Source organism: Marmota flaviventris, chromosome 5 (assembly GCF_047511675.1).
Source record: "Marmota flaviventris isolate mMarFla1 chromosome 5, mMarFla1.hap1, whole genome shotgun sequence".
NCBI classification, from domain to species: Eukaryota; Metazoa; Chordata; class Mammalia; order Rodentia; family Sciuridae; genus Marmota; species Marmota flaviventris.
This window is the reverse complement of record NC_092502.1, coordinates 123,163,121-123,176,261: the sequence shown is the minus strand read 5'-3', so window position 1 is coordinate 123,176,261 and position 13,141 is coordinate 123,163,121. Positions and strand designations below refer to the sequence as shown.

The window sequence follows — 13,141 nt, the reverse complement described above, 5'->3', positions numbered from 1 at the left end:
ATATAATTTATGTTTTTTAAAGTCTGGTTTCCTATTTATTATTCTACACATCATAGGTAGATTGCAGTGTTAAAGAGATTCCCCTAGTGTGTCAGATCTTTGCCCCCACAGAAATGTCTCTTTATATTTAGCAGACTGTTAGAAGTGAGGTTTTTTCTTTGTTGTTGTTTAATTGAACAATAAGTAAATATGTCTGTCATTTTTCAAAATTGGAAATCCTCTTTGCCAAAACTTCAGTGAATCTGACCAGATTATATTCTGTTTGGCTTTTCCATGTAACATGTATCACCATTTTTCAACAGTGTAACTGACAAAGGAATACCCAATAAGCTGCAAGATGTCAGGAGCTACTTGGCCATAGATAAAACTGTATGCCTATCTACATATGGCAAAAGAAATTCAGGCAAGAGGCCTACATTACTTTGTATATTGGAGCCCATTTTCCTGTATTACTACTTCCTAAGTGCATCAGTCTTCAGCTTTTTCCCCATTTTCTACTGACAGTAATACCCCATTCTTGGTCAGGCTAAATTTATAATTAATATCCTGAAAGTCTGCTGCAGTTTCTCAAAATATTCCCTTGTACACCAAGTGTTCATTGTCTTCCTACCCTGAGTTCACTGGTGTCAACTGCTGCAACACGTTCTGTAGCAACTGATTCTCCTTAACCAGTGAGGTTCATTTACCACTATGATCTAGCAGTCATTATAACTTAAATATAAATAAATAAAATAGCCATGTGATTTTATTCATGAAGATTACAGGGAGTATAGAGGTAAGACAAGAACCTGACTTCCAAACCAATGGCTTTTAACTTGAAGTTACACTTTAAACTCTTTCAATAAAGTTACACAAATTAGCAATCAATGAAAAATTACCTACAATGTCAAATCCTAAGCATGGGGAAAAGTCCATGCAAAAACTTATTTTCATAAAATGGAACTATTCATTTGTATATTCAACAGCAGTATTTAGAATTTAACCCATATTGCCTGACACTTTAAAGTAAGTTTTAATGTAGATCCAAAACTTGCTACAAAGTTAGCATTACCCATAACCTGCCTAACAAGTTTTGATAAAATCATGAATTAGGAAACCTTTTCTCCATGTGGGCCATTGGGTCAGACGTAGACAATATTGGGAAAGGAGCACATTTAAAATTCCTGTTTCTTATCCATGCCCTTTGAAAAAAAGTAAAATACAATTAATGTCACTTGCTTCTGCTGCATGATTTAACTAAGCTAGGGATATTTTCTAAATCAAAATTGAGATGTTATTTTTGTGTTTTTAAAAATCATTTCTAAGGAAAAATTTTATGAAAGTATGAATTTTAATTATACTTGATCATATACTTAACAAACTACCCTCTCTGAAGAACACGGTTATCTAAAATTAAGAGTTATCCCAGAACACTAGAGATGAGTGTAATTGTAATGTACATCCCTTTCTTATACTGTGGAAAGAAGAAAGGATAAATTCTTACTTATCAAAAGAAGTTATAAAGGCAACTGGTCTATTTAGCTTTGTCAACCTACACCAAAAGCTTCCTGTTTTAGGCTCTGAGTACTAAATTAGGACTACCCAAGCCATGCTATCCTCACCTCCCAAACACCTTTGTTTATTCTTATTTCTGGCTTGCTATTCTCTCTTTAACCATAAAATTTCTTTTGGATACCTTGCCAATGAGCTGTGGAAATGCTGCTCACACCGAAGTACAATGAGGTTATATGACCCCAGAAAAAAAACTGATTAGAAGTAATCAGAACATTTTTCATTGTAATTTGGGCACTGAAAACTGAAAAACTAACCAGATTCCCTCCTCAATGCTATTTAAACGGTCACTAGGTCTACACCAATAATTTTCCAAAAGAAAAATCACCAGCTCACAAAATCAGATTGAAAAAGCATAGTGTCTCAAGGGTACCAAATGGGCTTATCAGCTTAATAATGATGATGATGACAACAACAATTGCAGAGTGCCTACTGCAGTTCAGGACTATGCTAAACACATCACATACATTGTCACACACATTAGCTCATCTGATTTCACAGCGCTATGAGGAAGGCATGATTAGCTGCAACTTTTTCCTCATTAACTGAGGAAACTCATAAGGAAGTCAGGTGACCTTCCAATAACACATAGTAACAGATGGAGCTAGAATTCAGATCTCAGAAGAGTGGTTGATGCAAGTATGTTGCCTATTCCTTCTTGTAACAAACATCTGAATGCTTATTATGTGCCACACACTTCCTAAGCACCCATGTTAAGAGTGTTTTCACCTCTTAATGTGTACAGATTAGTATCCTTCTAAACTTTCTACAGGAATTATTTCCAGAACTAGCCAAAAGTAAAAATTCCCAAAATTTTATATTATCTCTGTTGTAAAGAAAAGCAAAGATCTCAGGGGAAACCATGCTGAAATAAAGATAGGCTTCATTAAAATATCTACCTATCTCCCCTTACATGGCTCTGTATATCTCTTGAGGATTGAGATCTTGTCTCACTTGATCTCGGTAATCTCAGTGCTAAGCTATAACATATACATTATTATTTCTTATGTGTCTGTTTTCTACCATAAACAAGAAGCTGTCAGACATCCATGGGTTTTGTTTTTCCAATCATTTTTGTATCCCCAGTGGTACAGCATAAAATGAAGCTAATACTATACACCTCATAGTTTGTGATATTACTTGAGTTTATATAAAATATTTACCAAGGCACATCATAGGAATTCAGTAACTAATGGTGTTCTTCTCTTCTCATTTACCTTTCCAGCACTGAAGCAGCCAACCCATGTCTCCCTGCTGCTGACACAAATGAACCAAAAGGCAAGGCAACACATGGCTTAACAGCTAGCAATTAACTGAAGAGCTCATCTGCTACACATTTCCTATGTTATTTTTCTGGACACCCCACCCTGAAAAAGACTCAGGAAACATTTCTAAGCAGTGACAACTTAAAACTGAATCACAAGGTTCTAACTATATCTGCTGGAATGCCTTACCAAAGGTAACTCTGAACACTGTATACATGATTCACTCAAAAAACAAGAAAGGCAAAGGTCTTCTTTCCCTGTGAAGATTAACAGGAATGCCTACAACAACAATGCTTATTCGAAGAAAAAGGCTATGGGCATGTTATTTGAACAGGGCAAATTAGTTATATCACAAGTTATCATTTGTTGCTAATTCTTGATGTTATTAGGAGTTTGAATTATAAAAATTAGAGTGCCTTTTTTAAACAGTAGATACTTGTTCAAACTATGGTAAGCAGAAATTGACTCTTGAATATACATCATAACTAAACATGATTAAGATAGTCATAAGGGGCTGGGATTGTGGCTCAGCAGTGGAACACTCGCGGGCGGGACCCAGGTTCAATCCTCAGCACCACATAAAAAAAACATAAAGGCATTGTGTTGTGTCCATCTACACCTAAAAAATAAATATATATAAAAAAAGATAGTCATAAAATATTTAAGCCACCTACAATAATCATTGCTTTTATATAGCCAACTAAATCTCCCAACTCCTACTTCCTCACCACTATCATTTATTATAACCTTTCCCAATCTAGACTAGTTAATCAGTACTCAAAAGTTATAAGCCTCAAAAATGCACTTCTCCCCAGGCACAGTGGCACACGCCTGTAATCCCAGTGGCTGAGGAGGCTGAGGCAAGAGGATCACGAGTTCAAAGACATCCTCAGCAACTTAGCAAGGCCCTAAGCAACTCAGTGAGACCCTCTCTCTAAATAAAATATATAAAAATGGTCTGGGGATATAGCTCAGTAGTTAAATGCCCCTGGGTTCAATCCCCAGTACAAAAAAAAATAAAATAAAAATGCACTTCCCAATTCCTGACCATACCACTTCTTAGCTGGGTGGCCTTGGGTGATTTCCCAACAATTCTAGGCCTCAGTTCCATCATCTGCCAAAGGAGATGACCAAGCACCCCTCCTGAAGCAAGTTATTGAGGGACCCACAGGCTACACAACATCTAAAGAGCATTAAATAAACAGCAGTTATTATAATTATCCATTCTGATATTTAAAATTAAAGGTGACGATTAACTAGTAAGAATACCAAGGTGTCTAGTGATTAGAGAAATGCAAATCTAAACGACTCTACGATTTTATCTCCAGTCAGAATGGCCATCAATCATCAAGAATACAAGCAACAATAAGTGTTGGCAAGGATGTGGGGGGAAAGGTAGACACGTACATTGCTGGTGGGATTGCAAATTGGTGCAACCACTATGGAAAGCAATATGGAGATTCCTCAGAAAACTTGGAAGCCAGGTGCAGTGGTGCACACCTGTAATCCCAGTAGCTCAGGAGGCTAAGACAGGAAAATCGCAAGTTCATAGCCAGCCTCAGCAAAAAGTGAGGTACTAAGCAACTCAGTGAGATCTTATCTCTAAATAAATATACAAAGTAGGGCTGAGGATGTGGCTCAGAGGTCAAGTGCCCCTGAGTTCAATCCCTGGTATCTCTCCCCACAAAAAAGAAAAGAAAACTTGGAATGGAGCCACCATTTGGCCAAGCTATCCCACTCCTCAGTGTCTACCCAAAGGACTTAAAATCATCATGCTACAGTGACACAACCACTTCAATGCTTATAGCAACACAATTCATAATAGCCAAACTGTGGAAGCAACCTAGATACCCTTCAATAGATGAATGAATAAAGAAACTGTGATATAAATACACAATGGACTACTATCCAGCAATATAAAGAGAATAAAATTATGGCATTTGCAAGTAAATGGATGCAGTTAGAGAATATCATGCTAAGCAAAGTAAGCAATTCCAAAAAACCAAAGGCCAAATGTTTTCTCTGATGTGCTAATCCATAATGGGGGGGGGGGGGCAGGATGAGTGGAGGAACTTTGAATTGGGCAAAGGGAAGTGGGGAAGCATGGGGATAGGAAAGATGATGAAATGTGATGGACATCATTATCCTAGGTACATGTATGATTGCATGAATAGTGTGACCCTACTTTGTGTACAACCAGAGAAGTGAAAAATTATGCTCTGTGCACAATGAATTGAAGAGTATTCTGCTGTCATGTATAACTGATTAGTATAGATTTTTAAAAATTTTTAAATGTGATCCATATACACAATGAAATATTACTTAGCCTTAAAGAAGAATGAAATAATGGCATTTGCAGGTAAATGGGTGAAGCTGGAGAATATCATGCTAAGTGAAATAAGCCAAACCCCAAAAACCAAAGGCCGGAATGTTTTCATTGATGAGCGGATGCTAATCCATAATGGGGAGGGGGGTATGAAGGGACTTTAGATTGTGCAGAGGGGAGGAAGGTAAGGGGAGGGGAGGGGGTATGGGGGTGGGAGGGACAGTGGAATGAGATGGATATTATTATCCTATATACACGTATGACTACACTACCGGTATGTGACTCTGCACCATATTCAGCCAGAGGAAGGAGAAGTTGTGCTCCATTGATGTACAATGTGTCAAAATGTATTCTACTGTCATGTATAACTAATTAGAACAGGTTAAAAAATAAAAATAAAAAAATACTAAGGAAGGAGGAGCTAAGAGTATGGCTCAGTAGAACACTTGCCTAGTATGGGTGAGACCCTGGGTTCAATCTGAGGGGGATGGCCATGGATGAATACCACAATCTATTGACACATATAATAATCCAGCCAGAAAACTGGCCTCTTTTCTATTATGAAATGCCCTTTCCTCCTTTGATCTTCAACACCTGCTCTCCCCTATGCTTGGAAATTTCCCCCAGCTCCTCGTAGCCAATTCATTTTCATCCTTAAATCTCAATGTAAATAGCTCTCAATTCAAATCTCCCTTCCTCAGAGAAGCCTTTCTGGAGACTATCATCCCCCAAAGTCTCACTGTTATAACCCTATTTTAATTCTTTCATAGCCTCAGTAATTATGATCTCTTAGTACAGAGAGCTTACCTTTTTCACAGTTATTTTCTATTATATTAAGCACTTAATGTATGCTCAATAAATAATTAAATGAAAGATGTTGAAAACTCAAATACTTTTAAAAAGTTAACACTGAGCTCATACAACATAAAAACAATTTCAGGTTAATATGTGTTAAAACAAATATCTGAAAAACAAGGATAAGAGAAAGAGAAGGTATGAAGAGGTATAACAAAATAGCTTTTTTTTGCTGCTTGCTGAACTGCAGAGAGGAATTCAAATGATAGAATTTACATGAGAATGTAAAATTATGTTCATTCAAATGTCTTAGGACTATAACTCTACTTTTTTTACAAGGGGAGAAATCATTTCCAAGACCTCAGCAAGAAAAAAAATAGTAAAGGTGCAGCTAAGTCTGTTTTCTGGAGTAAGCTGAAATTCAGGAGTTATCACTGCATAAAGTAACAGTTTTTCTATTTGTCTAAGTATATTCTACCACAGATCTATTCAGATCAATTTCCACCTTGCCTGGAATACCACCAAATGAAGACTATATATGTGGTTTCACACATGACTGATAAAACACTAGGCTTCAAAAGCATTCCATGAGGACTAGTGGGAAACATTTTAAAGTTCCTAGCACAAAACTAGCTGATGTTATTTCTACTGATACAATTATCATGCTATAGATGGTAGGATTATAAAGGATTTTACTTCATAAACATATATCAATAGGAATTGTGACCTATTCACAGAATTGGGAACATCTCCAGCAACACCAAATCTAGCAGCAGGAAAGCAGATCTCCCAGGCCTCCTGCTGATGTCTCTCATATTGGCCAAAGCCAACCAGAAACCAAAAAGCAAGGGCTCAGCTGATGTAGCGCATGTAAGCTACTGCCCAGAGCACAGTACAGGATAGAAAAAAGATCTGGTGAAGCAAATGGAGAATATGTACAGAAAGGTACTCCAAGTGATTCCCACACAGCAAAACACAAACATATGGTTCACTTAAAATTTGAAAGTTTAGTCACTTTTGTTGCCAACTTCTTTTTTAGTAGGGTAAATATTAACAACCTCAACTTAAATTTCTTATCCAAAAAAAAAAAAAAAAAAAAAAATCAGAATAATTCCTCAAAGTGAACAACATATCAAAAATTTTGGTACAGCTCAGCCAGAAATGACTAAATGAGAAAGAGATTAAGATTCATAGCATGTCTCTGAGTTTCCAAAAGTATGTTATTCAAAGAGAATATAAAGGAAGAATTTAGATTTCATAAAATATATGAGGAAAGTTCTCTGAATATTTCCATACTCTATTCCAAACAAGGTAAATTTAACTTAAAAATCAACTGTATAAAACAAGTAGGGCCAAATAGTTATAATCCAGGCCTCTACTTTGTTCCAAAATGCTCACTTAAAGAAAGAAAAAGTCTGATTCAACAAATAGCCAGTTCAACAAACTTTTTTTCAATTCCTTCCTTTTGTGGCTAGAAAAGAAAAATTAAATGATATACAGAAAACAAACCAACAAACTTTTATCAGAATCAAGTTTCATTAATTGAAGTTAGTAGAACTGAACTGCCCAATAGTCAGGATAGGCACTGTGTCCTATTGGTTCACTGGCTTATTTTTATCTTCTGTGCCTAAACAATGTCTAGCACCCACCAGATAGTCAATAAGTATGTACTAAATAATGAGTGGATGAATGAACAAATGTTAGGAGAAAAGGGAAAGCACAAAATGCTGGAGGTTATTCAACAAAAGCAAATTTTTTCAAAATCTTCACCACCACCACCACCACCCTCCTCCCCTAAAGCCACCTGAAAGGAATCCAAACTGGGAGTTAGGAAAGGAACAACTCCTTAGGGCATATTAGTTTCGTAGAATGATGTCAGCATTATGATAATGACATATGTCATCAGTATGATATAATTACTAATAGTAGCAGGGGTTCCACAACCACCTGGCTTGATTATGTTATTACTGACAGATTTTTTTCTATACTTATTGACTTTGATTTGGCATAATGGTGATACAACATTTAGAGCATGCTGGGGTACCTCAAACCCCTCCCTCCTGAGAAAGTCAACACTGGCATCCATGGGCTTCTGTTTGCATCTGCTACTAAGGGAAGCTGTAATTGATGTTTAGTGCAGAGAGAGAGGCTGTATCAAATCTGTTCTGCACATAGATGAATATTATCAGTTAGGGTCCTAGCAAAAAGAAGCACACTACCTGATATATTCAAGAGAAGGTAATGAAGGAAGCATTTTCAAAGGTGTAAGCAGGATTTGGGGAAAGCAGCAAGGGACAATGCTATATATCTTCAGATGGCAACACCTGAAAGTCATTATCATCTCTAGGTCTGAAGAGGCAAGAGAAGGGTTACCAGAACCCATAAAGATCTCTGTAGCTGACTGGAAGAAAGGGCCACTGAATAGGAATGTGACCTACTCAGAACATCCAAAATCCAGCAGGAGTGAAGTGGCTCTTCCAGGCCTCCTGCTGATATCCCTCACATTGGCCAAAGCCAACTAGAAACCAAGACAAGGGCTCAATTGACATAGCCCATGTAAGTTCTTCCCAGAGCACAGAGCAGGGTGGAGAAAAGAGCTGGTGGGGCAAATGGAGAATAGGTAACACAGAAAGGTATTCCAAATGATCACCACCCAGCAAAACATAGATATATAGCTTTTGCCAGTTCCACCTAAATCTTGTAAACAACATGCACTGCAAATAAGTCATAAGTATAGGTACTTACTTAGGTTCCTAATGCCCTAGGTCAAGTTGAAAAAAAGAAAAAAAAAAGTCTACAAGTAATTCTAGGCATCTTCTGACATTCTGCATCTCTAAAAGTAAAAAAATAAGCCATCTCTCTATAAATGGAATACACCTAAGATAAGGCCCTTCTCTGCTCCTCTGCTCAAAAGGTACCTATTCCATAACTGCATTATTAAACTTATCATGACATATTATAACCTCTTATTTGTCCAGAGACTGTCCTATTATCTTTGTATCACTAGTACCTAACAAAGTACAAAGTTGGCCTTTCAATGCGCACTGAATCAATTAAAGGACTCAGGGTCAATTAACTGGCTGCCTAATGGCATGGTGGCTAAAATATGGAATGACCTTTAGCAATTAACTAACAAGTTATATTCTGTACATGCCTTAATAAACTGGGCTAAAACAGTATCAGCCCACCATCATTGTCTGCAGACCAGCTTTTCTCATGTGCTCAATGTATATGGCCTTTATTATCAGTCATCAAAAGAACTAGGGAAAGATGGCAAGATTATGATTCATTTCAGAAAGGATTCAAATATACTTAACCTTTCAAAATGCTCATTCTTTTTCCAAGGGCTTACCAGATTTCCTGAAGGAGCCAACAATTCAGATAGAGAATTCATGTTTCACACTGATAATAAAGATGATTTAGGGACAACACACACACACACACACCAAGAGAGAGATGCATATTTACTGATCACATCAACAGGCATCGTCCTTGGTAAAATTATAAGCACTTATGTAAGAAAATCACATAATATCATTAAAATGGATATACTGTACAATGTTCGGGTGGTCATTAACAGAATCTGGAACATATGCACATTATAATTATGAATCATTTTCACATAACCCTGTACTTATGAAGTGCTTAATCATCTTTTTGTTGGTAGTCAACTTCTACCTATGAATGCCTCACAGAAAAAGGAAAACGTTAATAACCCTTTTCAAGCTGCAAGGCAGCCAAACTCCTGCTGTCAGTGAGGTGAATAAAAACCAAATTTAATATGATACTTAGACTCTACTAGAAAGGATAAGTTTGCTATAAATATGTCTTCCAAAAGTTGGCATGACAAACTTTTCAATCTTCTGGACCACTGCTTTTACTCACTGTTATAATGGAGAGTTGATGTTAACTCTAATGTCATCTTACCTATCTAATTAAGTCAGTACTAAAAAAATCACTTTCTATTTAGGAAAAGGGAAGTCTGACCTTATCTTTACAATACACTTAATATACTTCAAAAGAAATTTCAATAATATGAAAACAGATAAATATGTTTCAAATACATGAAGTATCTTAAACTAAATGCATAAGTCCCCAAAGAAAGCTTTTTCCAAAACCACCAAAACATTTCAAATGTCTTTTTCAAAGTCATCATAGTTACTTTACTGCCAGATCAATGTAGCACTAAAATTAACCTCTAATAGGACAATTATGTGATGTATGCATCATATTAAAAATATAGGCCGGATGTGGTGGCACACGCCTGTAATCTCAGTGGCTCAGGAAGCTGATATGAGGATCTCGAGTTCAAAGCCAGCCTCAGCAATGGTGGGGTGCTTAGCAACTAGGTGAAACCCTATCTCTAAATAAAATACAAAAAAAATAGGACTGCGGGGTGTGGCTCAGTGGTTGAGTGGCCCTGAGTTCAATCCCTGTTACCAAAAAAAAAAAAAAAAAAAAAAAAAAAAATATATATATATATATATATATATATATATGCAACAAGAACTTGAAATTTATAAAGTTATACTGCTTATAGGTTCCCCCACTCTACATAATTTTTTAATACAGATCTACCATATGACTTTGTGTTTAATAACTTTAGCTTCATCTACCTAAGAGTAGTACGTATGTTTCATCCCTACTCATCAGTGTTAGGTCCACAGGGAGAAAAAAAATCATGCTTTATAAATTAATAACTCCCAGTAGGCAGGAAAGGGTACCGTTGATACATAAAAATTACACAATATATAGCTATTAAGGATGTTATCCAATAGACTCATTACCAAAATTCCTGATTGAACATTTTCCTCTTCCTTCACTAAATATAAATGAAGTTTAACCAAGTTCCACTGATGCAGAATACATCACAGTATATTTTCAATGTAGCATCTTTAGCAAAGGTAAAGTTTTCATTACAAATGAATAAATCTGAATATATTTTAATTACTATGCCCTGACATCTGAAAGGACTATTTCTATAAAGACTGTTCCAAAACTGTATTCCCCTCTCCTAAGCTTAATTCCTAAAATTCACCGTGAAGCTATAAAGTAGGTGTCCTGGTAACAACAAAAAAAAATCTATCTATCTATCTATATATATATATATATATATATAGAAGAAATTTTGTCTATAAAAACAATCTTGTCAAATTTAAACAGATTAGACAATATCGCAAGCACCTAAGAGGTCAAGTTTGAAGCAAGAGAGAAGAATACTCAGAAACTATTGGATTAAAACCAGGGGAATTTCCTTTCTCTGAAAAGCCATTATTCAGATTTGCATCTAGGATGCTAAAAAACAGACATCTCAGATCCTGGGAATTTGCCAGTAGTACTACTTAGATTACTTAAACATGAGTCGTACTACCCAAAGCTCCAGCAGATTTTGTTGTTTTCCATAACACACATAATTCACAACATAGCTGCCTTCCATAATATATATTTTAAAAGGTGAAACCAACTCCTTCCAACGCCTAACCCTTATCCAGATGATTCCAATTCTTCCTCAACAGGAAGAAGCACCTGACAATCAGAAACCCAGAACAGAAGTTGTCCAATCAGGAAAACTTCGCCAAATGTGCTGCAGCTTAAAAATGTCTAGTGCTTCTTGCGGGCTGTCATAGGAAATGGAAGCTATACCATGGCAAGGTTTGCGCAGAAAAAGAAACAGCAGGTCTGAGATACATTCCCCTAAAAGCAAGCCTCTTCAGAACTATAGGCAGAAACTTGGCATCCTCATCCCCATATGCAACCTGACAATTTACAACCTGGCAACACCTTCTAATTAGAAACGTTCTAGCCTTTTATAGCCGAAAAATCAAACTGCTTCCCACAAGTAAAATAAGCCAGGCACTGGCGCCTGCTACTGAGAAGCCCTAGTGCATCAAATCTCCAGTTTCGCTACAGAACCTGAGGAGCCAGCGACCAGGTTTCTCCGAGTTGAGAGGGAGGAGCCCACCCTGCCTGCTAGAGTGGACCGGGAAACAGAGGACAGCAGCAAGGCACCGAGCGCAGAGGCGTGAACAGCGTCCAAGCAGAGGCCGGCTCAGCACACCCGCGGGCGACAGACAGGAGGTCACGCGGGGGCTAGGGTGCAGGTTGCAAAGCGGGGTCCCGGGCTGCAGAAGCCGCCCCAGCGTCTCGCCCCGCTGCAGCGCGCGCGTCAGGCACACCCCCCCCGCCTCGCCAGTCCTCGGCACCGCAGCAGTCAGTCCTCTTCCAAAAGACCCCGGCCCACACTCTGGCGCACCCCACCGCGGGCCCGCGCGCACACGCCCCTCGGCCCGGAGCGCGTACGTACCCAGCAACACGCACAGCACATCGAGGGCCACGTACGGCAGCCGCGTCTTGTCAAACATGGTCTCGGCCCGGACCCCCCCGCACAGGCGGCGGACAAAGCTGCGGGCGGACGGCCGAGGCACCGGATTCTCGAGCCCGGCCTCGGGACTGGCCACAGCCCCTCCCGGTCGGAGGAGAACAGCGGAGGGCAAACTGGAGCCCGGCGGAGCTCCGGTCACTAGCAATGGCGCCGGGGACCCCTCCCCTCGCGGCTCCCGCAAACACTCGTTCGGGTCCGAGGCACTCGCGTGCCGGCCGCAGCAGCCCTGTCGCCTGAGGCCCTGTTCGGTCGGCCCCGGCCTGCCCCGACTGCTCGCAGTGCGGATCCCGGCGCCCTCTCCAACAGGCGGGGCGTGGGGACTCGTGCTTTAAGGATGAGGACCGGTTGGGAGGGAGGAACGCAGGCTGGGGCCCCACCCGCCTGGCAGCGCCGGACCATCCAGCTCGCGGCCTCGCAGGCTGTGGGAGCGCGGCAGGGCGGGGCCGGGGAAACCCCGGCCGGGGCGGGCAGCCAATCAGCGCGCCGGCCCCGCCCTGCCGACCTGCGGAGGCCGCCCCGAGGTTGAGTCCGGGCTGGCGGGGCAGGCGTGAAGGCAGCAGGGTCTGGAGCCTTTGCTCCCCTGCGCATTCTGCTGGTGATCTCTGCACTCGGCCACCTTAACCCTGGCTGCTAGGCAGTTCTGCTTTCAATGGAGAACTAAGCCTCCGGTCCACGATCCCAGAGCCTCGGCTGCCTGCCACCCCTCTGTTCTTCTTTGGAAATGGGTAATGAAGAGGTCTGAGTAGACGGTGACAAAGATTCTCCGTAACCAAATTTTAGTTAGGCTTCTCCGAGTCTTCTGTCTACTGGGCTGTACCATGG

The 13,141-nt window shown here is 39.7% G+C and overlaps 1 protein-coding gene across 2 annotated transcripts in view; it reads right to left on the bottom strand.

The window, feature by feature from the left end:
* The window catches only part of Plpp1 (phospholipid phosphatase 1), a 91,767-nt gene extending 79,063 nt beyond the window's left edge, over nt 1–12,704 (bottom strand). Inside the window, exon 1 of one of the 2 annotated variants that reach the window (XM_027938101.3) lies at nt 12,242–12,704. In XM_027938101.3, coding sequence (XP_027793902.1) covers nt 12,242–12,299 — 58 coding nt within the window. In that variant the 5' untranslated portion in view covers nt 12,300–12,704. The remainder of the gene's footprint in view (nt 1–12,241) is intronic. The other variant, XM_027938099.3, reaches the window with a different exon arrangement.
* Between the last annotated feature and the right edge of the window lie 437 nt (nt 12,705–13,141).